At 37.8% G+C, this 27,754-nt stretch overlaps 1 protein-coding gene and 1 long non-coding RNA gene across 2 annotated transcripts in view; one reads left to right on the forward strand and one right to left on the reverse strand.

The window, feature by feature from the left end:
• Window positions 1–27,754, reverse strand: part of LOC121403934 — a 50,352-nt gene that overhangs the window by 14,520 nt on the left and 8,078 nt on the right. Inside the window, exon 2 of the long non-coding RNA XR_005967563.1 lies at window positions 16,562–16,641. This is a non-coding gene — a long non-coding RNA (uncharacterized LOC121403934). The remainder of the gene's footprint in view (window positions 1–16,561; window positions 16,642–27,754) is intronic.
• LOC111074235 (protein rolling stone) lies at window positions 1,819–3,157 on the forward strand. The gene is made up of 4 exons (XM_022366960.2): window positions 1,819–2,036; window positions 2,106–2,319; window positions 2,382–2,685; window positions 2,756–3,157. Exons 1-4 carry the CDS (start codon window positions 1,893–1,895, stop codon window positions 2,919–2,921), a joined length of 828 nt encoding a protein of 275 aa, XP_022222652.2. The 5' UTR covers window positions 1,819–1,892; the 3' UTR covers window positions 2,922–3,157.

Raw genomic sequence — 27,754 nt, forward strand, 5'->3', positions numbered from 1 at the left:
ATATATTTCTATATTGAATTGTTTGTTTTTTCTGCACAAAACTTCCCATGTTAGTTGTACCTATTGCCGGCTCAATCAATTTATTTTGTAACCTTCAACTGGACTGCTATTTTTGGCCCTACAAAGCTCATCCTACCCATGTGGCCTTTTGGCTTTACTCATCAGAGGACGAGACATTCGTAGACAGGTAATTGCTGTTGATTTCGGGTGGAATGATTATGCTGAATCATTTCCCCCACTCCCCATAATTGACAGGCGACCAAAAGCCCCAAAAAAACAAAACCAAATGTAGCGAAACGAAACGAAAACCCAACGGAAGGATATTCAATAAGCAAATCGATGAAGAACTACGAATATCTATGTATGTGTATATCCTTTTGGCAATCCTTTTCCCCTACACACATGAAAGTAAAACTTAAACAGTGAAATTTTCTTTTGATTGATGCGCAAATCAGCAAATCAATTGGAATGACAAACAAAATAGGGTAAGCATGAAACGAACAGCAAAATGTGGCAAAAGCAAGGGCAAAAACGAAAGAAAATAGGGAGAAGAGTATACAAAAAAATTTGCATTTCAAATGCCCGCAAGGTGGGCAGGGGCATGGGCATGGTCTCCTTTGCTATAAAATATATTTTATGCCACGCAAAAGAAAAAAATGCTTGATTTGTGCAAGAAAAGAAAATATATGCAGACGAGAGCCTGACGTTGTATTACGCATAGAATGGCCAATGTGGTACACCCAGATGCGAGTCACGACAAAATGGTGTAGCCCTGGAGTGGGCTCTGGGGAGACGAAGATTTACTTATTCTCCGGGCAACCTCTGGGTGGGCATCCACAGGGAGTTGCGCGCATACGAGGGACGGGACAGGACGGGACATATACACACAGTCACGCAACGCACTTCTCTGCTTGGCAAGGGGCTGACGAGACACTCAAAATCCTTGCCACGGAATTTACTGTGATGTGTGTGTGTGACGCACAGTGGTGCCGCAGGTGATGATAATGAATTAAATAAAAATTCAAAATATATATATTAATAGTTATAATTATACATTATAGTATTTGCAATATTAATCATTTGGAGAAAACTTTTAAATGTAGAAACAAACAAAAGAAAATAATTTAAAAGATCTTTTCGCATCATCGTATTTTTGAGTGCCTTTTAGAATATTTGTGGGGGAAAATCTGTTCACAGAAAAATATATTTAATAGAAGTCCCCCCGAAACTCTTTAATTTGCAATACCTTTTAATTTGAATAATATTTTAAGAATTTTATAAATAAAATAAAATAAAAAATAAAAATACAATTTAATAATCTCTGATATTTAAGCTGGAATATATATAATGATCCCTTAGTCTCTGATTTAATACAAAAATTCTACAAAATCCATTACCGTTATGGAGTCTCTCGTGCCACTGTGCAGTCGCTGCTTTGTTTTCGCATGTAATGGCATTTTAATTGCACGCTACAGCTCAGCGCAAGTGTCTCTCAATTAAAAGTGTCTGCTTGGCTCAAAACGACATGCTGCCTCCTGCCCTTCAGGGCCCTGGTCCTGCCCACACACACACACACACGCCCACCGCAATCTTGGCGGGTTGGCTGCGTGCAAGGAAGGAAAATGATGTCAGGCCACATGTCGTAATTTGCGCGAACCCGTGGAACGGTTGAAGATCAACGCTCCACGATGGCCGCATCCCGCGAGAGCTCAGTCGTAGGAATCCCATAAAACTGTTAATTATTCAGAGACTGGAGAGAGAGAGAAAGAGAGAGCAGCGTGTCATGCAAGATAAGCAGTCCAGTCAGTCCCTGCCAGTGCCATACAAAATGTCAACATTTTTAAGATAAATTTTAGGCAAATCCCAGAAATAAAAAACTCTCCAATTCTGCTATGGGTGAGAATGCAAATTTGCTAAAAAGCGGCGGGGCGGAGGACACTGCGCCACATCAGCAACCCTTGAGCTTAAGGCAGGAATTGCGACGCGAGAATTGCGGCCTGCAACATCATGCCCCAGAAGACTTTCTCCGTTCCCAAGTGGGCATACGGGCATAATTCTCTCTACTCTATTGGTTTTATTAATTAATTTAATTTATTTCATTGCAGTGGCAATCGGGTTTGACCTCCAGATGGTTCCTGGGCTATCGCTGGCTGCTGGGCATCTTTTTTGGCACGGGCGTCATCAGTTGCTTGGCCAAATATCATCACAATGGTCGCTGGTTCATATATCTGACCGATTGGGGTTTCCTTTTGTGTGGCATTACCAGCGTTAGTGGTGCCATATTGGTGACAATCCATCACTGGCATCCACAGCGAATGGGTGAGCTCGAAATGATATTCTTTGTATTTTGCTATTGCTACCAAATTTTGCTGCTCCTTCAGTACGAAATGGCACAAAAATAAAGGCATATTGGGTGTGCTATTGGATCAATTTAGTATTCGCAAATGTGATTGCTCTGGTGTATTGGACGTGCATCTATCCCTTGGATCGTGATCCCACCAATCCTGCATACTTCACCGATCTCTATAACATCTGGACACATGCCATGCCGCCGATTCTGTTCACCATGGATCATCTGATAGTGGCACAACCAACGCGTCTGCTGCATTTTGTGTATCCCTTGGCCTTTGGCTGGTCATACACGGCATTTACTTTGATATATTATGCCATGGGTGGTTTGGATATGTAAGTGGGATATATATTAAAATGTTATTATAAATAATTCCAGATATTTTTTTTTCTTTTTAATTTACAGCAAGGGTCATCGCTATATCTACAACGTTTTGAACTACAGCAAGCCCAGGCAAGCACTGCTGACCATTGCTCTAATTAGTGGCTCGTCTGTGGTTGTGTCTACCCTGCAATATGGAGTCTATCGGCTGAGGACCTTGCTGGCCCGCAAGCTGGGCAAACTTCAGTGATATTTGTGCTCCCTCAATTCATAATTGCATTAAAGTGAAGCGTGCCAAAACTTAAAAAACACTCTGCACAAAATACCACAGAGAGGCAGGGAAGAAGCAAAAAAAAAAAAAAACATAGATACCCAGTGGTAAAGATATGAAAACAAAATTTTGCTTATTTGTCCCTCTGATATGTCGGTCTTGTTATGTTGTTTACGCCGCTCGCACGTGTCTGGAAAATTAAAAGCTAAGCTCCCACTCCCACTCCCACTCCCACTCTCTCTCTCTCCCACTCTCTCTCTCTGACTGCTTCCAACTTTAGCTTTAGCTGTTTTCCATCGCCGCTCCATGTATCCGCTCCACGTATCTGTCCATCTATCTCTGTGTTTGCTGTATCTAGCTTCAGTTTTATATGCAAAGCTCCAACCTCTCTACCACGCAAAATTTGTTTTGATTAAGTTTCATTCTCATTTCGTTTGACTATTTTGTGTGCATGTTTGTGGCGACGCTTTTTTCCCGGTCATCTTTTTAATATGTTGTGTAATTTGTTTTGATATTCGTTTGGTCTCTCCTTGCAGTTTAGCCCTTGGAGGGGCACACAAAATGATTTCACTGCATGCAAAATTGGTTAACATTTTACAATTCAAATTAAAAGAAATTTTTGTAACATTTTCAGATTTGAATTTAACATTTTTTCAGCGCAGCTTCACACATTTTTTGTTGCTTTTTTTCTCCCCCCCAATTATTCATACACGTTGCCTGCAATTACATTTGCGCATAATGTGGTTGTTGGTGGTACTCCAAGGGGGGGTGGGTATAAGCAACACAACTACAACTACAACAACAACAGTGTGTTGACGCATTGCTGCATTTTTCCACCTGTTCACCCACTCAACCAGCAAGCATCAACCATACACAAATCCACTCTGCAAGCCCCCACACTGCATTAACTTCTGCTTCGATAAATAAACAAGTTGAGCTACTTAAGATTTAAGTTGTTGTTGCAGTTGTTCCCCATGCACCGTGCACCATGCCACATGCCCCATGCCCCATGTCCCAATCCTCGTTCGCGTTCCCGGTCCCGTTATTGTTGTTGCAAGTTTTGCTCCACACAAAATTTATAGTGCATATTTTTTTGCACCCCACCCCGCCCCTCTCAGCAAAGTACAGTAAAGATTCTTTTTAAAATACTTATTCACTGTATTAAAAATCCGCAAACATGTTTTGGGGTTCATTTATTGGCAGCTTTCACTGTTATAGTTAACCCCTTCATTCCGTTACAAAATTTCATATTACGTATACGCTACGTATGCGCATTTCAAGCATGAAACTCTCTTCTGCACAATGCACAGCAGCAGCTGCAGTCGCTGCCGATGCCACTCTGCCGCTGCCGCTGCCACTGCCGCTGCCACTGCCTCTGCCACTGCCTCAGCCTCTTCCCCAGCCTCTGCCCCAGCCACTCCCCAGCCACTGCCTATGCCGCTGCTCAGCGTGTGCGTTGGATAATAATAAACATATAAATGTTTATGTTAAATTAAATTGAATGCAAAAAAGCGGAAATGTAACAAAAAATGGTTGCAAAAAAAAGAAGGAAAAATTGTTTGCGCCTTGTTGGGCGCACCCCGAGAGCAACGGAAACGCTTCAGTTGTTGCAGGGCGACAACTGAGGACAGCAAATTTAAGAAGGCAGAAGCAGAAGCCTCTCATCCTGCCATCATTGGCAAATGCATTTTGGGAGGACGCTTGTTGTCAGGCAAGGCAAAGTGCAGCCATAAATACGTTAACGTTCGATATTTTGTGAGCGTTTTCCAGCTGCAACTATATACAGAGAGAGACAGAGAGGGAGAGAGGGAATACCCGCCAGGGCTAAGTGGCTGCTGCCACACCCACCTTTTTTCATGGCACTAAGCAAAGACATTTTATGGGCGGGCGGGCGGGCGTTCGGGTGCTGGGCCCTGTGCCTGTACTGTCTATGCATTTTGGGGTATAGTTTGGATAGTTACTTACGCTGTGGCCCTGTGGCAGTAAAAAATTTACTAAATTGAAATCACTTAAGCAACTTGATGATGGCCTGGCCAAAGTCTCTGATATTGTTGCCTGCTTCTCACGTCATCAACGGGGTGGGGCAGGGGCAGAATGAAATTTTGGTGCTTGCGTTTTTTGGTGTTAAGTGTATTTTCTGCAAGTAGGCGAAATAGGAGAGGGATCTGGGTATTATGAAGCAATTTATACATTCTTAAAAGGTGAAAAATTTAAATTAAAATTTCTAAGATTATGCCCAGTAATTGTGCCTGTAGGTAGAGCACAAACCATACGACTTCGGCCCTTGGTTTTAAAACAATATTTTGCTTAAACGGTCAGTATTTTCTTACCCCTATACGTTTGACATGTAACTGGAAGTTCGAATAATTTAAGAACTATTTTCTCAATAAGTGTTTGTGAACAAATACACATAAGATGGTCATCTTTGCGCTATTCGCAATTTTAAATTCAATTTTATGGAGTTTTAATATACATACATATGTACAGCACATCTATCTATGTATGTATAACAAAATTATAATAATAAGAATAAATAATTTTTTTTTTATGCTCCCAAAAATTTCTATCCCTTTTTTTTTCTACATTTTTAGATATTTATTTGAATATTTATTTCTTCCTTCAATTTGAAATGAACCTTTCTAAGGTAAATCTCTAGGTCGCTTACCTAAAACAGAATTATTTTTAAGTGTGAAAATTGGTAAGCAATTGCAAAACATTTTAAATAAATAGATACCAAAAAAAAAAACGAAATAATTTCCATCTCATTCTCGAACGTGTTAAATAAAAGAACACAGCACAGCACCATACACCAATCGACTTTGACACCCATCAATTTTGTGGTCAACATGTTTGCTAAATACAGCCGACAGGCAAATTAAAGACACTAGATGTTAAAGTTGATTCATTTATAATTAAAAGGGAAAATGGAAAATGTAAAATATTCATTGATTGGACGAATGACCGAATGGCAGAGCGAAATTAAAGCATATTTCCATGCTCAACTATTTGCACATTGTTCAGATTGAATTGACTGGAATTTGGGTTCTCTCCCACTCTGTTCGGGCCCGCATTGGAAGTTTATTCTTTAACAATGCATTCAAGTGTTAAAATATGTATATGAAATTGATTGGCTGATTAAGCACACACTTTACACGCTCCTCCAACTCCACCCACCATCCACCACACACGCATCTTTATTTCTATTCTTCGTTGGGGCGCCTGTCTGGCCTTGGCATTTTCCTACCACCTACCACCCCTTTTTTTTTTTTGGGCCATGATTTGCTGCGGAAATGACGCAAATAACGCAACAAATTTAAGCCAGTCACAAAAAATTTACAAAAGCACAAACGACAGACAAAACGCAAACACACCTTTCGCTTCGGGTTCGGGCTTGGTTTATTTATGACAATAGGCATGTGAGGAGCCGACCCGACCCGGACCTGGGCCCGACAACAGGATGTTTAATATTATGCCATGGGAAAATAAAGGAAAACACACATACAGACAGACACACACATCCCTGAACACATCCGCCCACGTGCGTAGTGTCCTATTCGGCTCTTCGGTTCCTTTTGTTGTTATAATATTTTGCATAAATTCCGTTTATGTTCGATAGGTTGTAGGGTATGCGGGAATTTGGGTAGAATATGGCAGCGAAAATATTTGAAAATTATGATTATAGAAAATTAGTTCTATGTTTATATTTATTTTGAAGAAATAAGATTTGAAATTTAATCATAGACATCTACCCTGAATAAATTTAAATATTTATAAATATTATTTTAAAAATATATTTCTAATATAATTAAAATTTTAAAAATAAAAATATTTAAAATTAACCAAAATATTTTCTAATAAATAATAACTAGAAAATTTGTATCAAAATTAACAAATTTATTTGTTACCTATTTATTTATTTATTTTTAACAATTTTAATTTAATATTTTTGAGTAAAATTAAAATTCCTAACCATTTTCCAGGTCATTCGCCTGGTCGACTCATCAATTAGCCAATACTTTTTACCCTTTTTGTGTCATTTTGAGAGTGAAATTTAATTGTGCTGCTCATTAATGGCACGTCGCTGTCGCCTGGCCCCCGCCAAAAGCCTGCCGGAAATATGTGATTTCCGGCAATAAATACACATTTGTGCCATATTCAGAAACATGCATACATTTACCTACAAATATATATATATATATATATTCAGGTACTATATAAATACATATATGTAGCTGCGTGTAAATTCTCAATAAATGCAAACCAGACTGAGAAATCCGCACAGATAATTATGTGATGGAAAAGGAAGGAAGGGGTGTGGGTGAAAGCAGCTCCAGAAGACAACAATAAATTCCCACGCATTCGCATGCAGAAATTTATGAGTTTCAATTTAAATTTATAACTTGATTATCACTTTTGCATTTTCTATTTTTGGGGGGGTGGACTTTTTTTCCGTACCGCGTATTACGAGGGTTTGAGGATAAAAGGACAGCTAGAGAGAGAGAGAGAGAGAGAGAGAGAGAGAGAGAGAGAGGGAGGGGAGCAAACAATCATTTGAGCATAAAGCCATAAATCTATGGGCCAATAAGAAGGATTCCAAAGGAGTAATACGAACACACACAAAAACACAGAGGGAAGAATTTCGAGAATAAGCACAAAAAAAAATAAAGGGACAAGCGAAGATGAGGCAGCAGAAAGTCAGCAGATATTATTTGGAACTTGGGTAAATACACTTTCCGGTCAGCCAAGGAAACTAGCAAAATGCACTCACTTTTATGGCGCAAAAATAATTAATATTTGAATAGAATTTAACATATTATTAAGCATATATTTTACACAATAAATAGCCCAGAAAAGACTTTAAACTCATCCCCCAATGGCTTTGATGCCATCACAAAGTTAATCAACTTTTCGGCAGCTAAAGTATATGTATAAATCTTTCAATAATAATGGAGTGGGGGGGGTCTTCGACCAAAGCCGAAGCCAATCAAAGGCAAAACAATAAACAGGCATGACAATAAATAAATAAATAAATAAATGCCCGGACAAAAGACTCACAACGGGCGGCAATGCCAGGAGTCGGGCATCAAGAGTCAGGACTTGAGCCAGTCCACTCGTCCCCCCCCCCCACATAGGATCCTGGATGGGCGAGAATGAGGTCCTGGCACGCAGCAGCGTTTTGTTTTGCGTGAAAGGATAATGACGCGCCCACTTTCCGCCGCCCAATACTCACTTCCCATCCATTCCATTCCCCTTTGCTTTCCTTTGCCTTTCCTTCACTTCACTTGCAAAATGCAAACGACAATATTGAAAGGAAAGGCAAGGAAGGACAACGCCATGGGGACAAGCATAAGGGGATGGGGATGGGGATGGGTATGGGTATGGGAACTGGTCCTGGCTTGTGGTTCAGAAATTGATTGAATGGCGTATTAAATTTAAACCACACACACACACAAACATACACATGCCGTTCCATAAGTAAACATTTATCTTTCCTCCTTCACTTCCCATTTCCCCTTTCCACTTTTCTGTATCTCTGTGTCAGCGTGTGCTATATTTTTTTCTCGTACCCACTTCAATTTAACGGCTACTTAAGTCCATCATTTTGAATATACATAATGCCAAATAACGAATACTGAACACTGAACACTGAATACCAAAGGGAATTCGCGCTGCTTGTCTAATATGCATCAAATGTTAAGTCAAAATGTTAGTGGTAGGGGCATAAAGATAAATCGTATAATAAATATTACAATGTCATTTAAAAAGGAATAGTTTAGCATCTTTTTACAAGAAATGTGGAGAAAAAATATAGCAAGAGGGATTGAGGGAGCAAAATATTAGCAAATTAGATCATGTACGTTTAAAAAAAAGTAAGGAAGAGAGTGGGCCACGCTAGCGAACGATCACCAACCAGCGCCCTTGCAAGGGAGAACGAAGCAAAATGTAAGGCTAAAGGAAACGAAGAGAGCTACTACATACGTGCAGGAAAGGCATAAGTGGGAGTATCACTAATATTAAGAGCGCGGAAAATCGAATAGATGAGCTCAGAATTGAGTAGTGAGGAGAAGTAAAAATCGAGATACGTACATATATGTTCTGTGTGTGAAAAAACGAGTGAATTGTGTTAACTTTAATTTAAATAAGTTAATACCTCTACATTGAATAAAGAAACATTTCAATAAATCTATTGAGTGGAAAAATAATTGCGAAAAGGCTGGCAATGAACATAAATATCTGTACATGCGAAGGCTATACATGATAAGTATACGTTTTTGCCCACATACTCGTACATATGTACTGGCTGGCCTTAGACTAACAACAAAGATAACACCAAAATGGAAATTTAAAAGAGAAATTTAGCCAGAGAAACCAATTTGGTTGTAGGACTGGTAAAGTCGACCACTTCCACTTCTCCATACTCGTATTTAGAATTAGTAATAAAATATAATATACATTACAATATAATATAATAATAATAGTATAATAATTAATTATTATTTATTATTATATTATAATTATACATTTGTATATATATAATTATAATTATAATAATAATAATAATATAAATAATAATAATAATAATAATATATAATAATATTTCATAATTTTTACTCAGAATAAAATTAGGCATTTTTGAGTAATATTCTCAGGTATATGGTGTAGGTATTAAGTAAATATAGAAATTGTAAATTGTAAATGGCAAATGCTAATTTCTATATTAGCTCTCCATTTTATATTAACAATAAATAATGAAAATCCTGCTCAGAAATCTGGCCCCATCAATCCTGCGACTGATTTTTAATTTTTGCACTTTCCGGGTCTTATTTTTTGCCACACTTTTTCAGGTTTTTCGGCGGAGACGCACCTCAAAAATAAATCCAGCCGCGGCCCTTGACCCGTCGCTTCGCTTAGGCGCTGGTCGTAGTACTACTTCCATTTAACGGCTACTTTAATCCATCATTTCAAATTATTATCTTCTCGCCTGCTGTGTCTGTGCTACCTGGTTGGCAAAAGCAAAAGTTGGCAAGTTCCCCGAGCACGCTCTGTTGGCCACGCATCAAATGGGCCTTCAATGGGCATTAAAAGGAGAGTTGATGATGGGGCCAGCAGTCCTGGATAATGAAAGGAATGGAAAAGGCAAGGCAGGGAAAGGGGCATGAAAGGCCCATTAAAAGGCCACCACAGAAAACTGCTGACATCACGACTGACGACGACGACAAGGATGGGAGCATGGGAGGATGGGAGGTTGGGAGGTTGGGAGGCTGAGGCTGACGGCTACTTCGCCGTCGAATTAAAAAGTTGCCTTGATAATCCTTTTGCAAAATAGACGGGATTAAGTAAAATGCTGAGCCGGAAATTTATGCAGGCCAGGTGCTGCGCTGCTGGGTGTGCTGTTCTGCTGCTCTGCTGCTTTGCTGCTGGGGGTTGTGATGCCGTCCAGGTGTTGACCATCAGCGAGTCAGTGCGAGGAGAACTGCGCCATGAGAGCACTTAAAATGTGCCACAGTGTTGCAATAATTACCGTTAAATGCTGGCAGTTTAAAACACTTAAGAGGCAGAGAGGCAGGCAGCAGGCAGGCACTGAGTCGGGAGATTCAATCTGGCACAGCAGGCAAGCTGTCTCTCCCTCTCTCTCTCTGTTATTATCCTTGCAACAGCAGCAGCAGCATCCCGTGGTAAGTCCTTCATGGATTGCGGTGATTTGTAATTTTAAGCAGCGTATGATTAACTTTTCTACGGCCAAAAGGAGCCAGCGACTGCCGGCTGCCACTGCCTGCTGCCGAGTCCTTGCATCCCAATGGTTGAGTAATGACTGGTTGGCTGCATGTCCTGAACAGTTGTTGTGGGGATTTCTATGACATTTACTAAATGGGTTTGTTGTTCCAACAGAAGTTAACAATTAGCTGGCAGGATATACTGCCAAAGGGATACTCTGGCAAGTCGCAGCTGTAGATACACTTGCCAAAATCCTGCTCGTAGCTCCAGCAGAAACGAAACGATAAAGTTACACAATTTTTTAAATGCATTTCGGGGCCAGTTTGGGGTTTGCGCGTCATACGGCAGCGCTCCTCCGTTGCTGTTTTCTGCGCTTGCTGCTTTTTTTCGCGATTAAAAATCCCAATGCATCCCTCTCCAATCTCTCAATTAATTTTGACTTATACCCAAAACTCTTTCAATTACAAATATGCTTTCATGTTGCACACAACCCTAAACTCTGCTCATTGCCAACACTTGCCAACAAAATCAACTTTTTTTGTTCCACATTTTTTTTCAGCTAGTGTTTACTTTGAAAGCGAAATCTGGCCATTAAATTGGCTCGCCAAAATACTAAACTAAATTCAAATTAATGGTAGAGTCGCGGAACGGCGTGCCAATTCCTGGCCAAGCGTTAAGCACATTCCGAGACCCCGCCAGACAAGTGTGTGTGTGTGTTGTGTGTACTCATAGTTTAGCCAACGGGAAAAACATATAAATAAATATGAAAATGAAAATCGCACACACACGAAAAAAAAACCCCCAACCAAATGTGTGTGTTGCTGCTGTCTGAGTGAGCACAAGAGATGCCGTCGACGTGGCAGCAACACGGACTACTGCTCATCCTGCTCCTCCGCCTGCGCCTGCTCCTCCTGGTTCTTGTTGGCACTAAAGTGCCATGCATTTGAAATTTTTAAGCACAACACTGCGTATGATCAACGTATGTATGTATGTATGTGGGTGGTGCGCTAGGTGGAGTGTGGCAGCCTGAATGCTTGAATGTTTGAATGTTTGGCTGTGTTTTGTGGAGCGAGAGGCATGGGGCGTGACTATGTGGCACTGCACATGAAATAATGACAACAGCTATAAAATTTTGTTGGCTTTTTGCGACACAAGAAATGTGGGGGGGGGGGCCACAGCACAGCCAAAAGTGAGCAGTGTTCCAGGCAACAGATTCTGCAAGAAAAAAAAAACTTGAATCTGAAACAGAAACAGAAAAGGCTTGTAATATTTTTTTATTTTATTGTACAGCTGTTTAATGTGCGGCAATCTGTTGTGGCAGCTAAGAGGCTTTTGTTTTCTTAAGGAACTGTAGCAAAAAGCTATAATTTTCTTAGCTTGCAAAATAGCAAAATGAATGGAAAACTCTACAGAAGTGCACTTGAAAAAAACCCTTAAGCCTTCGTCCAATGTCTGAGCCAACTAATTGCCTTACTATTTACAGCCTCGCAATGGATTTAATGAGTAAAAAGAAGCCTCATTTATTATTGTTTGGAAATAAATGAAATAATTAAGAGAATTGTGGTCAAGGGCAGATTAAAATAATAGCAATTGTTCTGCCAGGCAAAAACCAAAGAAATCTTTTCTTGAAAATATGCATTTTATTTGAGGAAAAATTAAAATAAAATAGTAAAACAAAACAAGAAAAAAAAGCTGAAGGTTATAAAAATTTAAAGCAGCCTAAGGGCAGAAGAATCGGCGGACTTGTTGCTTAATTGCGTATTTAATTATAATTAATTATGTAGTAGGATCTGATTTATCTGAGCCATTAATTGCACATCGCAATTCGCAGAGCTTTATTGGAGTTTTGGTTTTTGGGAACACAATTGACTGGCGCATTTGCTCAAGTGGCTTTTTGATGCTCTGCTATGGCTGCTGCTGCTGCTTGTGATTCTGTTACTGCTTCTGCTGTTGATGTTGCTACTGCCACAGATTCTACCGCTGTCTCTGCCTTCTGCCCGTTGTCTCTGCCTTTCTGCCCGCTGCCTCCTGCCCTATGCTTCTGCTTCTGCCTCCTGCCCTATGCTTCTGCCACTTCCACTGCTTCTGTCTCTGCCCCTGCTCTCCAGCGCTGTTGTATGTAGTTTATTTCCCCTTTTCCCGCACTGTCTTGAATTATTATTCATGAGAGCTTTAATTTATGCTGCAGTTAGAATTAGTGAGCTTTTGCATTTTTCGCCATCCCTTTTCCCCCCCAGAACATGTCCATATGTATATGAATTACTTTATGTATCTGAGAGTATCTGTGTCTAAGTATCTATGCATGCATGTATCTGTATGTGTGTGTGTGTGTGTGTGTGTGTGTGTGTGTGAGCCTAAGTATCTCTCTGTGTTTTGGTTGGGTGTTTAGTTTTCGTTACGGAAGTACTTAAAATGGCATTAATACTTTTATGACTTGTGGCCGAGGCAATCTGCGGTCAGGTGGTGCGACCAAATATTCACATTAAATATTCATATCCATTCACAACGTGACTCAGGTGTGTGTGTGTGTGCATATGAATGTTGTGAGTGCACCACACACATGTGGCACATGTAGCATGCATTTGTAATGAACAGATAAGACTGTAAATTAGAGCACAGCTCAGCTCAGCTCGGGACAGGACATGCATACATTTGTTCGAGTTTATTTTGTTAATATATTATTTCCATGGCCTGTGGTAATCAACTTTAATGCAAAATGAATGAAATTTGATTTTAGTCTAAGACTTGCCGGCAATAAGTAGTCTACAATAATTGCACAAAAGTCTTGGATTGTCAGCATTAAGGGGTGGTGGGTGTAGGAGCAGATATTGTAAGTCTGAGTGTAAGCTGTTAACATTTAGGAATGGCTGCAGACACACTTTAAGATTTACTTAATTTAGCAAAAGAAATGTAAAATATTCAACTCCTATTAGAGAGCATTGCCACCCCAACCCCCCATAAAGATTTATCCACTTGGTCTTTTGCTTTTTTCCAGTCCAATTTGATTTGCCCCAAGTCGGTCATTATTTTTCAGCAAAATGTTATTTGCTCCAGCCCCCACTCCCATCTCCTGCTGCTAGGAATTTACATGTTCAATTAGTTTGATAGGCAACAGCAGCAGAGTTTGACTGGTCCAAGAGTTGATAAAAATACTTGACATTTTATTCGAAAATTTATCCCATTTTGATTCACTTTGTCATTGCCCCTGCACCGCCTCCTTGAATCTCACTGGGTCTCTGGTTCTTTGGTATTTTCTGCTTTCTTTTTTTTTTACAATTTTGTTAGCTGCTTATGGCCATTTACTTGTAGCCAATTTCCATTTTAGTTTGAGTGGCAATCAGTGCTGGGATTTGTTTATGGCATTTTCATGTTTATTTTCTTTTTTTTTTGTGTCTCTCTGATTTTTTATCTGTTTGTTTTTCGCTCTCTCTCTCTCTCTCTGTGTAGTGGCGCTATAAATGTGAGTAGCGCTTACCATTTTCAAACAGCTATAAAAAGGAATTTACATATCTCTTGCACTACTACGAGTACTACTCATAATATCTGGGAATATTCTCACACACTCAGTCACTCACGCTTCTGGCTGATTTTCTTTTGGCCATATGCGTGGCATTGCCTAACTGATTTTCGCATACATTTTTGTATGCCGTGGCTGGCTGGCTGGCTGGCTGGCTGCTGCCTTGTTTGAAAACTAATTAAAAGTTTAAATGTTTGTAATTAGCGTCGGAATAAATGTCTGCCTGCCACATTATAAAATTAGTAAATTTTATGCCAAACTTTTTTGGCTGCAGTCAAAATATACATACAAAAGAAAGGGAAAAAATGCCAGCCAGCCACCCACCCACGCAGTCCCCTTTAACCAACGACTGACTGACTTGACTGTCCGTCCCCGCCCCTGTTGACGGCGACTTCGTCGGCTTCCATTTAAGCAATTTTCAGTTGTGTGGTTTTGATGGGTTTTCAGAGGTTTTTTGGTGCTTCCTTTTGGAGTTGGGGCGGACTTTGGTGACGGTATATGAACTTGGAGTTGCACCTATGAAGAAGCTGATGAGTTTTGAAGTCAAGTGGGCTTTTAGGGAGTTTGAAATCAAATGCGTCTAGATTTACTATATTTAAATATTAAAATATATTTTAAATACATTTAATTAATATATTTTAAATATATTTAATATTTGATTTAATATATTAATTTAATTTAATATATTTTGGAACTGATGCTAATGGAGTGCAGGAATTGTGCTGTACAATTGAATAATACACGATAAATGCGTCTAGATTAACTATATTTAAATATTAAAATTAAAATATTAAATATATTTAAATTATGTATATGTAATATAACTTAATATATTTTGGAAGTGATGCTAAAGGAGTGCAGGAATTTTACTGTACAACTGAATAATACACGATAAATGCGTCTAGATTAACTATATTTAAATATTAAAATTTATTTTAAATATATTTAAATTATGTATATGTAATATAATATAATATAATATATTTTGGAACTGATGGTAAAAGAGTGCAGGAATTGTATTGTAAACATTAATAATACACAATTAATGCGTCTGGACTTACTATATTTAAATATTAAAATATATTTTAAATACATTTAATTAATATTAAATATAATATAATATATTTTGGAATATTTAAATTTAAATATATTTAATTAATATATAATATAATATATTTTGGAATATTTCTTCAATTCTTTGTGCTTGCTGACTGAACAATTCCTTGCAAAAGTCACTGAAAATTAAGTAATCTTCTTCTGTCAGCGGTTCTCCAACTATCGCTACTTCCCCATGGGTCTCTGCAGAACGGATTCAATTATAAAAGTGATGCCCGATGCTCCTGCTACATAATCTTGTTTCGTAACCCAAATCAAAATCCAACGCAGCAGCGCCCCCATTCCCCTTGAAATCAGCAACAGCAACTCAACCAAAAAGTCAAACACAAATAATTTTCCATCCTTTTTGGGGGGGCAGGGGAACAAATACAGGTTATTGTTATGCGCAGACCACACCCCCCAATATAACAGTGCTGGGTGGTGGCGGCGGCGGGGGGTAGGTACTTGAGGGTGTGGGTATTCAATCAACAATAAAAACGCACACGCTTAATTAATTTAACCCGAAAAGTCAATCACGCGAAAAGTTGACGAATGACAACGGCAGCGGTAGCGGCGGTGGGCAGCGGCCGTGACACGAACAAAAATGAGAATAACAACAAACAAAAAAAACCAAAAACAGGACAAACCCCAGGGCTGACAGCCCCGCAATCCTTAGCAACCCACCGCCCCCCGCTCTCAAACGAAAAGAAAAATAAGTATGGCACAACCAACAATGACAAACATCGATAACAAGTTGTTTTTGATTTGGTTCGAAAGCATTAAAATAAAACAACAGCAACAACCAAAAACAGAGGGCAAAAAACACAGGAGTGCACAAAGAACACAATCAGAGGTCTGTGTCTGTAGCCTTCGGGGCTGAGAGGACATCACATAAAAAATAACAAGGATGCTGCCGCTGCAGCCCAGGAGGGACACAAAGAACGTTCCCAAAGCCATTTGCATTTCTCAGCGTCTCTGCGTTCGTTATTTTTTTTTTTTTTTTCTCATTTAATGCTGCACTAAAAGTTCACTCAAACGTAAAAAATAAATTGTTTAATATAAAAAAAAAAAAGCAAACACAGAAATAAGGGAATATAAAAAGTTGTCGCTGTTCGACAGCAAAAAGGAGGAACCTCTAGCCCCTGAATCACGAGCGACGGAACACGCGCTAATCTATATTTAGTTTTATTTTTTTTCTTTTGGGTAAAAAGGAAAGCCCATCGTCTGGAATATGGCGTGAAAAATGCCCAGGCAATGGCCTTGGGGAGTATGGAGAGAGACAGCTACTTACTTGGATTGGTGCTATTTATACACTCGTCTAGGATACACTCCAGCGTAGGTGTGAATATTTGTCAGGAAATCCACTTTGAGCTAAGGAAGAGACAGCAAAGTGAAGGAAATCAATGAGTATGAGTGAGCTATGACCTTTGAACTTAATCAAATAACCATGTAACGCTATTTACTAAGATTAGAAGGTAAAAGCAGCCTAATAATCTACCTTCTGGCTGTAGGCTGCTGCTATTCAGTTTTACTTTTTGGTATTTGTGGAACTAGGAAAATTAATTAGGGGAAATTCAATAAAAATTTATCTTATTCGATTTAATGATCCAAAGCCAAAAATAAAATATTAAAAATATTTTTTTTTTTTAATATTTTTTTTTTTCTTCAAGAATTGTCTATTATTTACTATCTACCTTTCAATAAGAATTTATCTTAATCATACATTAAAAGCCAAAAAAAAATATTAAAAATATTATTTATGTTATTTTATTATTTTGTTATTATTATTGTTTTTTTTCTTTAAGAATTTTCAATTATTTACTACCTACCTTTCAACAGGAATTTATCTTATTCGATCATTAAAAGCCAAAAAAAAATAATAAAAATATTTATTATTTTATTTTTAATATTATCTTTTTTCCTTTAAGAATTTACTATTATTAACTTCCTAACTTTCAGTTACTGAATCAGAGAATCAGCATATATATCCACAGGATAACTCTTAAATATTCCTTCATATTCTAGCCTCTTTTTTTGCCTAAATTTCATTCTCTCACTTGAAAATTCGTAAATTTCCGTTTGCAATTTATAAACCCATTCAATTATAAAATCTTTGACTGCAATTCTATGTTCAAAACCATTTAAAATGTTTGGAAACACTTTCAATCTGCTGGCAAATGAGTTTAAATTTCTGTGCGAACTATAAGCCTGCCTCCGCACAGGCACAGGCCACCGACTAAGTAAATGCAGTGCCGCAAACATAAACTCATTAGCCCCAAAATCCCACTCCATGGGGGTTGTGGGTTGTGGGAGGGCTGGGTGTCAGAGTGTTAGATAGGTTGTAGAGTCCAATTGGTCAAATATTCAATATGCGCCAACCGAATGACCGACCAGCTGCAGCAGCAGCACAGAGCAGCATCAGATAAACGCAATGCAGCGTCGCTTAATTAAGGTTTAGTAGTCAGCCTCTTCAGCACCACCCCACCACTCATTGGCACACACACACACACACACACTCCTACACACATGCAGAAACACAGAAACTCAATGTAATTATGTGCTAAGTGCTGGAGGTCCCAGCTTCAGCCTCAGCCTCAACCAAAATTCATTCAATATCGGACAATCGGGCAATCGGACACTCGCACAATGTTCGAAGAACGATTCAGAGTTCTCTGGAATTTAAGCGGGTGGGGCGAGCCGAGCCACTCATTGCCATATCAATAATAATCATCATAGCCCATTTACAATTTCAAACATTCGTAATGGATTTTTGGGTTGTTTTTTGGCTGAAAATGCTGCAATTAGCACAAGAATATGCGAGGGGGCAAGCATTCAGAGATGAAAGGCGATAGCTAAATGTTGCATAAACATTGCATGGAAAGGTGCAGAATATTCTACAGAAATATTCACATTAATAAATCAATTTCTGCGCTGCACACGCGGCCACAAGAACATTCATCGAACAAACGCTTGAAAAATTCAATTTCTTAAATTAAATTTTGTATTTACGAGTATACATATATATTTTTGCTTTTCTTTACCGTGTGCCTGAACACTGCCTGCACATGTGTTTAATTAAACCTATTTTTCTGCTCTTTTGGCCATTTTCTTCAACGGCCTTGCGCCCAACCACAACGCAATCAGCCCACACCACACCCACCACCCACTGGCAGCAGAAAGGATTCGCTGGCTCAGCAGGAGGCAAACCAGAGAACTGCGGGCGGGTTAAATGCCAGGCCGCTGCTGTCGCTCTGCTCTGCTCTGCCCTGCTCTCTCTCTTTCTCTTTCCGTCTCAGTGTTGACCGGAAAAACGCGGGAAATTAAGGATAATGTAATTTATTGATGCATTGTAAAAGTTAAGCTCCCAGCCGCCTGGCGTTGTCGCCTCCGCTGTCTCGTATAAATTACAATTTGACACGAGAAAGGGAAAGGAGAACCGGTATATATTGTACAGCCAAAAAAGGGGGAAACAAAAAATATAAGTGGAGAGTGGAAAATGGAAAGGGTGCGTTGGGCATGCGGGTGCCGCCTCATAATACATTGTGCCCACAATTTTCTGCACAATTAGCAACTTTTTGTTGTCTTCTCTCGCTCTCTCTCCCTCGATTTGCATACATTTCTTTTGCTTACCATTCAGAAATTATTTTATTTTATTATATATAAAATACACTAACACATACACCCACATGTGTATGTGTGTAGTATAAACACTTAAAAACTTTTTATTCCATGCGTCTGCACGTTTCATAATATTTGTAGAGCACTATGAGGGATACGCTCTCATTTTTATATTTTTTTTTTATTCGTGGTTAAATGAAAGTCAAACAGAAAATGTCGAAACTTTACTTTTCCATCAACTGGCTGGCTTGTTGAGTGCCATATAGAAATTAGAAAAATTAATGATGCGCCAAATTAGCTACATTAAGCGAGTTACAATATAAAAAAAAAAGGGAAAGGCTCTATTGAAATAAATCAAATCAACAAAATTAAAGTCAATATATTTATGCAGACTTACTGCCCAATTTAACTCGTTACTCAATCCCAATTAAGAAAACGGAAATTCAATTCATTTGCATTTATCATATTTGTGTTTCACTTTAATTGAACAATATGCGCTAGCTGTTCAGTTCAACTCAGTTATCACTCGATAATTGGAATCACACATCAAACACAAGCACACAATAAAATATATATGCCCAGAGTAATACGAACAATGCGACAGAGAGACAGCCAAGGAGAATGCAAAAACAAAACTTGATATTTACATCGTTAGCTGATTCCTCAAGTGCACAAAGACGCTTACATTATTTAGTAGCAGTAATTATGGTACGTGAGTTGCAACATACTTTGAGGCAGCTTTTTGCTATTGAAATCCAAGATTATTATTATGCCACGCCACATTGTAATTGGTGGCACTCAAAGGCTCAGAAATTATTTGAGCGATGCATTCACTTCTTGGGTTTATTAGCTACGAATATTTTAATATTATAACTTTATTAGCATCCTCTTTCATGGGAAATGATCTGCTAATAGCAATAGAAACTGCTGTGCTATGAGATTACAAAACAAAGGCAATAGAAACAAGTTAAATTTTATAGAAAACTTCTTAACTATTTCTTAAGACTTATTTTATGCAATGCTCTTTAAGCACACCATTTATTTTATACCACTTAAATTGCATTTAAATACGTTATATATTCTACATATTTACCAAATTGTTTGATGCATTCTGTTCTGGCTTTCTGTCTGTTCTTTGCCAGTTTCTGCTGGTTGCTGCTGCCTCTCAGGCCCAATTAACTGTGACAATGGCAATGGAAACAAAGACGACATTTTTGACAGTTTAATTTTGGCGACTGAACACACTCGATTAAGGCAAAGGCAATGGCAAAGGCAAACCTCTTGCACTCTTGTGTGAAACGGAAATTCTTTCTAACCAAACAATCAACACTTGCCAAGTAGAAGAGGCCAGAAGGCAGGCTGGCAGGCGGGCGGGCAGGCAGCAGGCAGCAGGAGGCCACTGTGTGACACTATCACAAACGCACAGGGCAAATACGAGACGTTAGTATGGCTTTCAGCTTTGACCAAACAAACATATTTGCCGAAATGCCTTTGGCTTTAATTTCGCAAGACGTCTTTGGCGTACGGTGGGTGTCACAGGGGTGTCGTTGGGTTGGGGGCATCGCAGGCGCTTGGATCTTATTTTGTCTATTTATATCACAAGTCTATGCCCCGGCCCCCACAGAGTCCGTACGGCTGCCCACAAATCCTCGTGCTGCTGGTCGGGAATGCCGGCAGCTAGTGGCAAGTGTAAGTGTGGCGCATTCCAGGCGTGTGCAAACTGTAAAATAGATGCCCACACACACACACACCCCGAAATTGCAATTGCAGCTTGAAAAACTCACACAAACACACATATGTACATGTATATGGAAGGTTTACAGTGTGGTTCGGTGTCCAAAGCAGCAGAAACTCAGTCGAAGATTAGTTATGCAACACAATCGCATGTAAATTATTTCTAAAATGCCTTTTTAATAAAAAAAAAAAGTTTTTATTGAATTTATAATTTTTATATTTGTTATTTATATTTTTTTATTCTATTTTAGTATTAATGATTGAAATATCGATTTTAAAATCGATATTTTTTCATAAATCAAGTTAAATTTTCGATTAAATAATGATCTAAATTACGCAATCTATTTTAATTGTTTCCTTTGACATTTTAGCAAAATTTTAATACAATTAAATTTAATTAAAATCATCGAAATTTCTTAATCGACAAATATTTGGCTATTAATTAGGAATGTTAGCAATGAGCATAGCAAAAATTTATTGATATATAGGATGATCCTAAAGCTATCCAATTAAGTCATTTCTAATCTTTAACTCCTGATTCGGGTTTATCTTCTTGCCCATTAGTTGGCAAACTATAATAAACTTTCGAAACGCACTGTCCACATACACTCCACACATGCCTAAGCCAGAAATCCTTTTTGGCCTCCTCACACACAGACAAACAACAGACACTCACATACACACACACACACACACATTTGTAGAGAACTAACAAGACGATGCTCTGTGCCACTGCCACCCGCTAGCTTCTTTTGCTGGTGAGCTACGTAGCTTAGCTGGCGGAGATTTATGGGGGAATTCCTAAAAGAAATCCAAGTCAATTACTTGCTTAATTATTTCCTTTGAAATTTATTGATTTCTTTCAGCCCCGTTTCGCCCGAGACCCTCCCCCCGCACAAGGCATGGACTGGAATGGAATGGAATGCTGCTCTCTGCTCAACACGCTTCGTTTGCTATTTGTTTTGTCTTGAAAATCGGCAACTTCCTCGCCACCCTGCACATCATCCAATGCGAAATACTGAGATACACAACAGCAATGAAGGAATTTTTGCTGCTTGAATTTCGCTCTTGGCATTCGACTTACGGATGCTACATCGGATAGTGGGTAGTATTTTAAATGTGACTGAGTTGGAAAATTCGTGACTGCCAGAGGATGCGCTTGTCGCTTAAAGCCAATGAAAATATTTACTTTAATAAAATACAAGTTCAACATAAAATAATTAATAAAGTTATAATTTGTCCATGGCCCAAAGGTGGCAACTAAAACTGAGACCTAAAGCGATTTATAGCCAAAACGAAAAATGAGGGATACGTTGCCGAATATTAAGATGCTCTTAAGAAGAGAGCAGAACATCTCCCAAAAAGATTAGTTTTTTTTATAGAACAAATTCATTGTATTCATACGTTAAAGAATTTTGCATCCTCCAATTTTTTTTACAGTTTAAAAATCTGTTAATAACCTTCAAAAAGAGCAAAAGAAAATATATATTTTCTTTTCATTTAAGAAATCCTCTCCCAAAATGTAAGCGTCAGTAAATAAATAAATAAATAAAGCTGCAGGTCTAAAATGAATTAAACCTTAAACTAAATTGCCTTTTGTCTGGCAATTAAACAATTTAACATATATTTTATTTAAGATTTTGCTTGTCAATCGTTTTCCGTTCAACAGGAAGCTCACATTTTCCCATTGAATGAACTCTGATTAATAAAAATAAATATATATATATATATATATATTCTGTAGAAATTTATTAGGCAATTTTTGTCTTTGGGGCCTGTGCCCTGAAGTGCCCTTTGATGTTTGCTCAACTGTGCGTATGAGTAATATGGATATTGACGTACTCACGCTCGAATAAGTTTTAGTTGGTTAAAAAAAACAACAACATTTTTATGTGAATTGTTGTTATTGTTGTTCAGCTGCTCTCACGAGTGAGTAGTACTCGTATTATTGTTGCTGATGTTTTTGATGTTGAGTTTTCTGGATCCAGAAATTACACACACTCTTCGCTATTTTTCAAGTAGTTCGCTGGCTATGGAGTGGACCGCCCTCAAGTGGTTGGCAAAGCCCCCTTGTGGGCCTTTTTGCAGAGCAATTGAATTCGAGTGTAGAGTGAGCTTCCAGCTCCGAGGGGTATATACAAAATAAAGGATTTTAGCGTGTAAAATAATTCTTTTAGAGTGGGTTTTTTTCTTGCCTGCTCTTGACATTGATATTTACCTCAATTTTACAATACAAAAATTCGCTTAAAAACCAGGAGTTTTTTTTTAAACGTAGCACACGAAAAACTAGTGGCACATTTTTACCCTAACAGAATCCATATTTTCACCTACCATCTATCCACTCTGTGTAGTAGTCACCGAGAATTGTTTAAGCGCAGAGAGAAATTACTTTATTTATTTGCCCTGGTCCCATTGAAAATATTAGCATTTTTTTGGGAGGGAAATTTTTTTATTTGTTTTTTGTTTGGTGTCTGCCCTACGGCAACGGCAACGGCCACAACGAAAATCTCTTTATTGGATTATCCTGCAAAATTTACGCGGCATTAAAAGCAGCCAAACGAGACCCACTTTTCGTGGCATCCACAGCCCCACAGCCCCCCCCCCCAGGGGTGCAGCAGGGTGCGGCTTCAAGGGGTTACGCGCAAGGTAGCCAACGCGCAAACAACAAAACGAAAACGAGCAAAAAAAAAAAACACATTTATTCACATTTTAAAGGTCGTCGGCGCGCTTCCATTAGTCTACAAAAAAGCAGAAAAAATAAAAAATAGAAACCCCCCGCCAGTGGGCCCATTGCAGACGCAATCCCGTAAGCGCCAAAAGCGACAAAAAAGAAATCCATTAGCCTGTCGCATATTTCCAGGACATTGCCTACTTAGAGGAGTTTTAAGTTTTAAGCCCCGCAATGGAGCTGTGAATTTCGTGTTGTGGGCTAAAAGTGAATACAATTCCGAAAGTGTTGCCAAAAAAAATGAACAGAATCAAAGGGATATCCCTTTTGGGGGGGTAGAACAAGCCACAGCATAGGAGTGAGGTGTGATTGAAGAGGTGGTAAACAGATAAGGGGATTCAATGATGGTGTTGGGAGCTTTAAAGAAGGGTTTATCTTTTATTGGAGACAGATAAAGGTTGGAAAAACAATGAAAAGTTAAATTGAGCATCTCCATATGGAATATGAAGGAGTCAATCATTTAATAGACTTTCTTCGATACTTTTTAATTTGGTGTAGCAAAAAATATTACTTTAATATGATTGCTTCCTTTTTTTTAAATAAGGCACATTCATAATTTTCAATGACTTTATAAACACAGAAACGGCTTGTGATTCAGGAACATGACACCATTCATTCAATCATTTTATAGCAAAATTTATCATAGCAATTTCTTTTAGTAATTGAATTTTCTGCTATTGAAATAATTAAATTTAAATGCATCAATATACTTTCTAAGTCATTCCAATAAAGAATAGGTGTGAAAACAATCGATCTAATTTTAGAATTTAATATAACATTTTTGTTTAATAATATTTGAAAAATAAAAATAACTAAAAAATTTAGCTATTTAAATTTTAATTAAAATAAAAATTTGATTTTCGTTAAAAAATAAATTTAAAATTTACTACAGCATTTATTGGACTTTTATGGCTTTTATGGTAATACAAAACTTTGACTTATTTGATGTTCTGAGAAAGTTATAATGGTTTTTGCGCTACCTATAAATCCTATACTATACTTCTTGCCTAAGATGTGCGCATATAGAAAATTCAATCATGCAACTACCATTCTTTTCAACTTAAAATTCAATTGAGCTCTTGGGGTTTTTTTTTCTGCTCCCTTCTCACAGAGATACGCATATCAAACATTCTGTATTGCCCCCTGCCTTGGATAGCGTTATGATTGCATTGATAGGACATCGCACACACACACACGCACACGCACATACACACACACATACAAAAGCGAAAAAAAAGTTAAGTTAAAAAAAGAAAAAACGGAACACAGCAATTCCACTCACAATTCCACTCATATTGTAGTTTCCAGCTGTTTTGCAGCAAACTCTCTCCCGCGATAGGTCGGGCTCTCTCCAACGTCGCCCCCACCCCCTTAGGGCCAGAGCACCAACAAAGCCTCATACAAATTGCCGAGAAATCCTAGCAATGCCAGAGATGCTAACAGGGATCCCAGGACCATGCCGCATACAGGACTTTCTGTGAAGAGTTTTTGCCACAAAAAGAAACGGTTCAGAAAAGTTCCTCAAAACATGCCACACGCATGTTTGTGTGTGTGTATGTGTAGTGTGTGTGTGTGTGGATGGACGTTTGTTTGGCTGCTGCATCAAATTGAAAAATTCTACCCCCCTGCAGCGAGGAGTAGAAGCAGTAGGCAGAGGCACTTCATACAGGAAAAGGTATTCAAATTAATTTGAATGCTTGACATCCAAAAGACTAGACCAATTAAATACTTTTCAAACATTTTTCGAAAAACTATTTTCATAAATTTTTATTTGGCTTTGACTTTTTTAATATATAAATTTGGAATTTTCATCAGAGAACTCTCCAAATAATTTTCGTGAGCGAGTGCTAGATTTTAGTAGAATTTTAACCTACTGAAAATGGTTCCTAAAATAATGTATTTTATATTTTAAGGCCAGAATATTCATCTCTTCCTTAACTGTAGCTTACATCTCCTATATGCCCCCTTTTCGACTGGTACCCATTAGCCGCATTCACAGAACCTTTATTTGGCATGTCAGGGCCAAGAGCGCGTTGCCATACCAACAATAATTCAATATAATTTGGCATAGAAATCAAATAAATGCAAAAAAAAAATAAAAATAATTCAAAAATGTCAAAGCTCAAAAGGAAGACTGTGGGATAACTGGGCGGGGGGGTAGGAGCAAGTACGAGTGGGTGGGGAAGGTCTTTACAACGTCCCAAAACGTTTGCTGTCTATAATAGCCTTCAAATAAGTATGCACGTAATATAGGGAAGTTTTATTTTATATATGTACTCGCACACGAGCATGTACAGATCGTTTGCATATGTACGAGCACTATATATATATATATGTATGTATATGGTAAATACAACAAAATATATCAGTTGTGGCGGAATCAAAATGCAAATGCATGTTCTGCATATTTAATGCGTGACAAAAAATACAAATCAAATCAAAACATTTGCATGCAAAATGCAACGATAATTCGCATACCCTGTAAAAATTAATGTCTACTCCTTTTTGTTTTCTGCGCTTATGCATTCTAAAAACTGGCATTAATTTGCTCTAACGATAGCCTACAAAAGATTGTTCAGTGCCGAAACTACCTTTGAAAGTCCAGCCCAAAAATGAAATATAAATATATAAAAATAAAAATAAATATAAATAAAATGTATACCATGAGCAGTGAAGGCAACCCAAAAAAAAAATTCCCTTTGTTGGCCGCAGCTGCATCAACACAATAGAGAGAAAAATTACGTAGCCCTCAGACCCAAAAAAAAAAAACTTGCAACCAAACTGCGGCGGCGGCAGCACCCACAGGCTGCCACTGCTGCTGCTGCTGCCACTCTTCCTCCTTGCCCTAAAAATCACGCATGACAAAATGCCAAAGTGGCAGGCAACAACAATACACAGTGCAAAAATACAACAATCAAATATTCGAAGGAGTTTTCAACGGGTTTTCCAAAGCCCAACCCCGCCCTAACCCCCGCACCCTACCCAGCTGTACGTTTTTCCCTATTTTCGGCCACCAACAGCAATGACTTTTTACAATTTTCATATGAAATGAACCATTAAATTGAATTGGCATTAAAATTATGTGCATGCTGCTGAGCGAAATAGGAAATATATATATGAATATATACAGATACATACATATATATACATATATAGAAAGAGATGAAGTGACGGAGAGAGAGCGAGTGAGAGAGCAGGAAAGAGGTGTGAGAGGGAACAGCTAGAGCGAGTGCTTTTGGCACTTTGCATGCGACTAACCGAAACCCATTCGACTTCAGAGTTATTTGCATTTTTATTACAACAACTGGCAAAAGCAGTTTGAAGAAATGTCTAAAAAAAGGAAGCAAGCAAAAAAAATTTCAAATAAATGTTTGTTAAGTATTTTTGAATTGAGTCTCACACACACGCACACCCATGTGTATGCGTATTAGGTGGAAAATGTGAGTATGAAAAACATTTAGATCCATGCACCTGCTGCTTCTCAGCCGCAACAATAGGCAAGGAGAAAAGCTGTCTCACTCGCTGCTCTCGCTCTCTCTGACAGCGACAGATGTGGGCACAACAAAAGCTTAAGAAATATAGAAAGATAAAAAATACGCAAGGTATACGTCCTCACATTGCAATGTCCAATGCATTGGACTACAAAATGGTAAATAATTGACAGTGAAAAAGAACGAGCTGTCCCTTTGGGTGAAGATTCCTTAACTCATAAGGCTTATTAAAACACCCAAAATAAATTACTTTTTTATCTCAAAAATATATTTAAATGATTTTAAATAAATATAGATGTGTATTTAAAAATATTTTAAATCATTAATTATAGATTTTAATATTATATTATTATTAATACATTATAATTTATTATTATATACTATTTTATTTTATATTATAATATAAATAAATGAATAAATATTTATATATAAATATAAATAATGTAAATAATTGACTGTGAAAAAATACGAGCATGTCCCTTTGGGTGAAGATTCCTTAACTCGTAAGGCTTATTAAAACACCCAAAATAAATTACTATGCTTCTCAAAATGTATTTAAAATATTTTAAATAAATAGAAATATGTATTTAAAAATACTTTTAATCATTACAAATAGATTATAATATTATATTATTGTATACTATTTTATTCTATGTTATAATATTATATATTATAATATAAATAAATAAATAATAAATAATTAAATCATTAATTATAGATTTTAATATTATTATTATTATTATATATTATTTTATTTTATATTTGTATTATATATTATTTTATATATTATTATATATTATATAATTATAATATTATAACATAATATCATGCGCTATGGCAGCTCGTTAAATGCTCTCTAGGAATATAATACATCTGCTTATGATGAAAAGCATTTCCATACCAATTTTTCCTT

The sequence above is a fragment of the Drosophila obscura genome, unplaced genomic scaffold (assembly GCF_018151105.1).
Source record: "Drosophila obscura isolate BZ-5 IFL unplaced genomic scaffold, ASM1815110v1 contig_179, whole genome shotgun sequence".
NCBI classification, from domain to species: Eukaryota; Metazoa; Arthropoda; class Insecta; order Diptera; family Drosophilidae; genus Drosophila; species Drosophila obscura.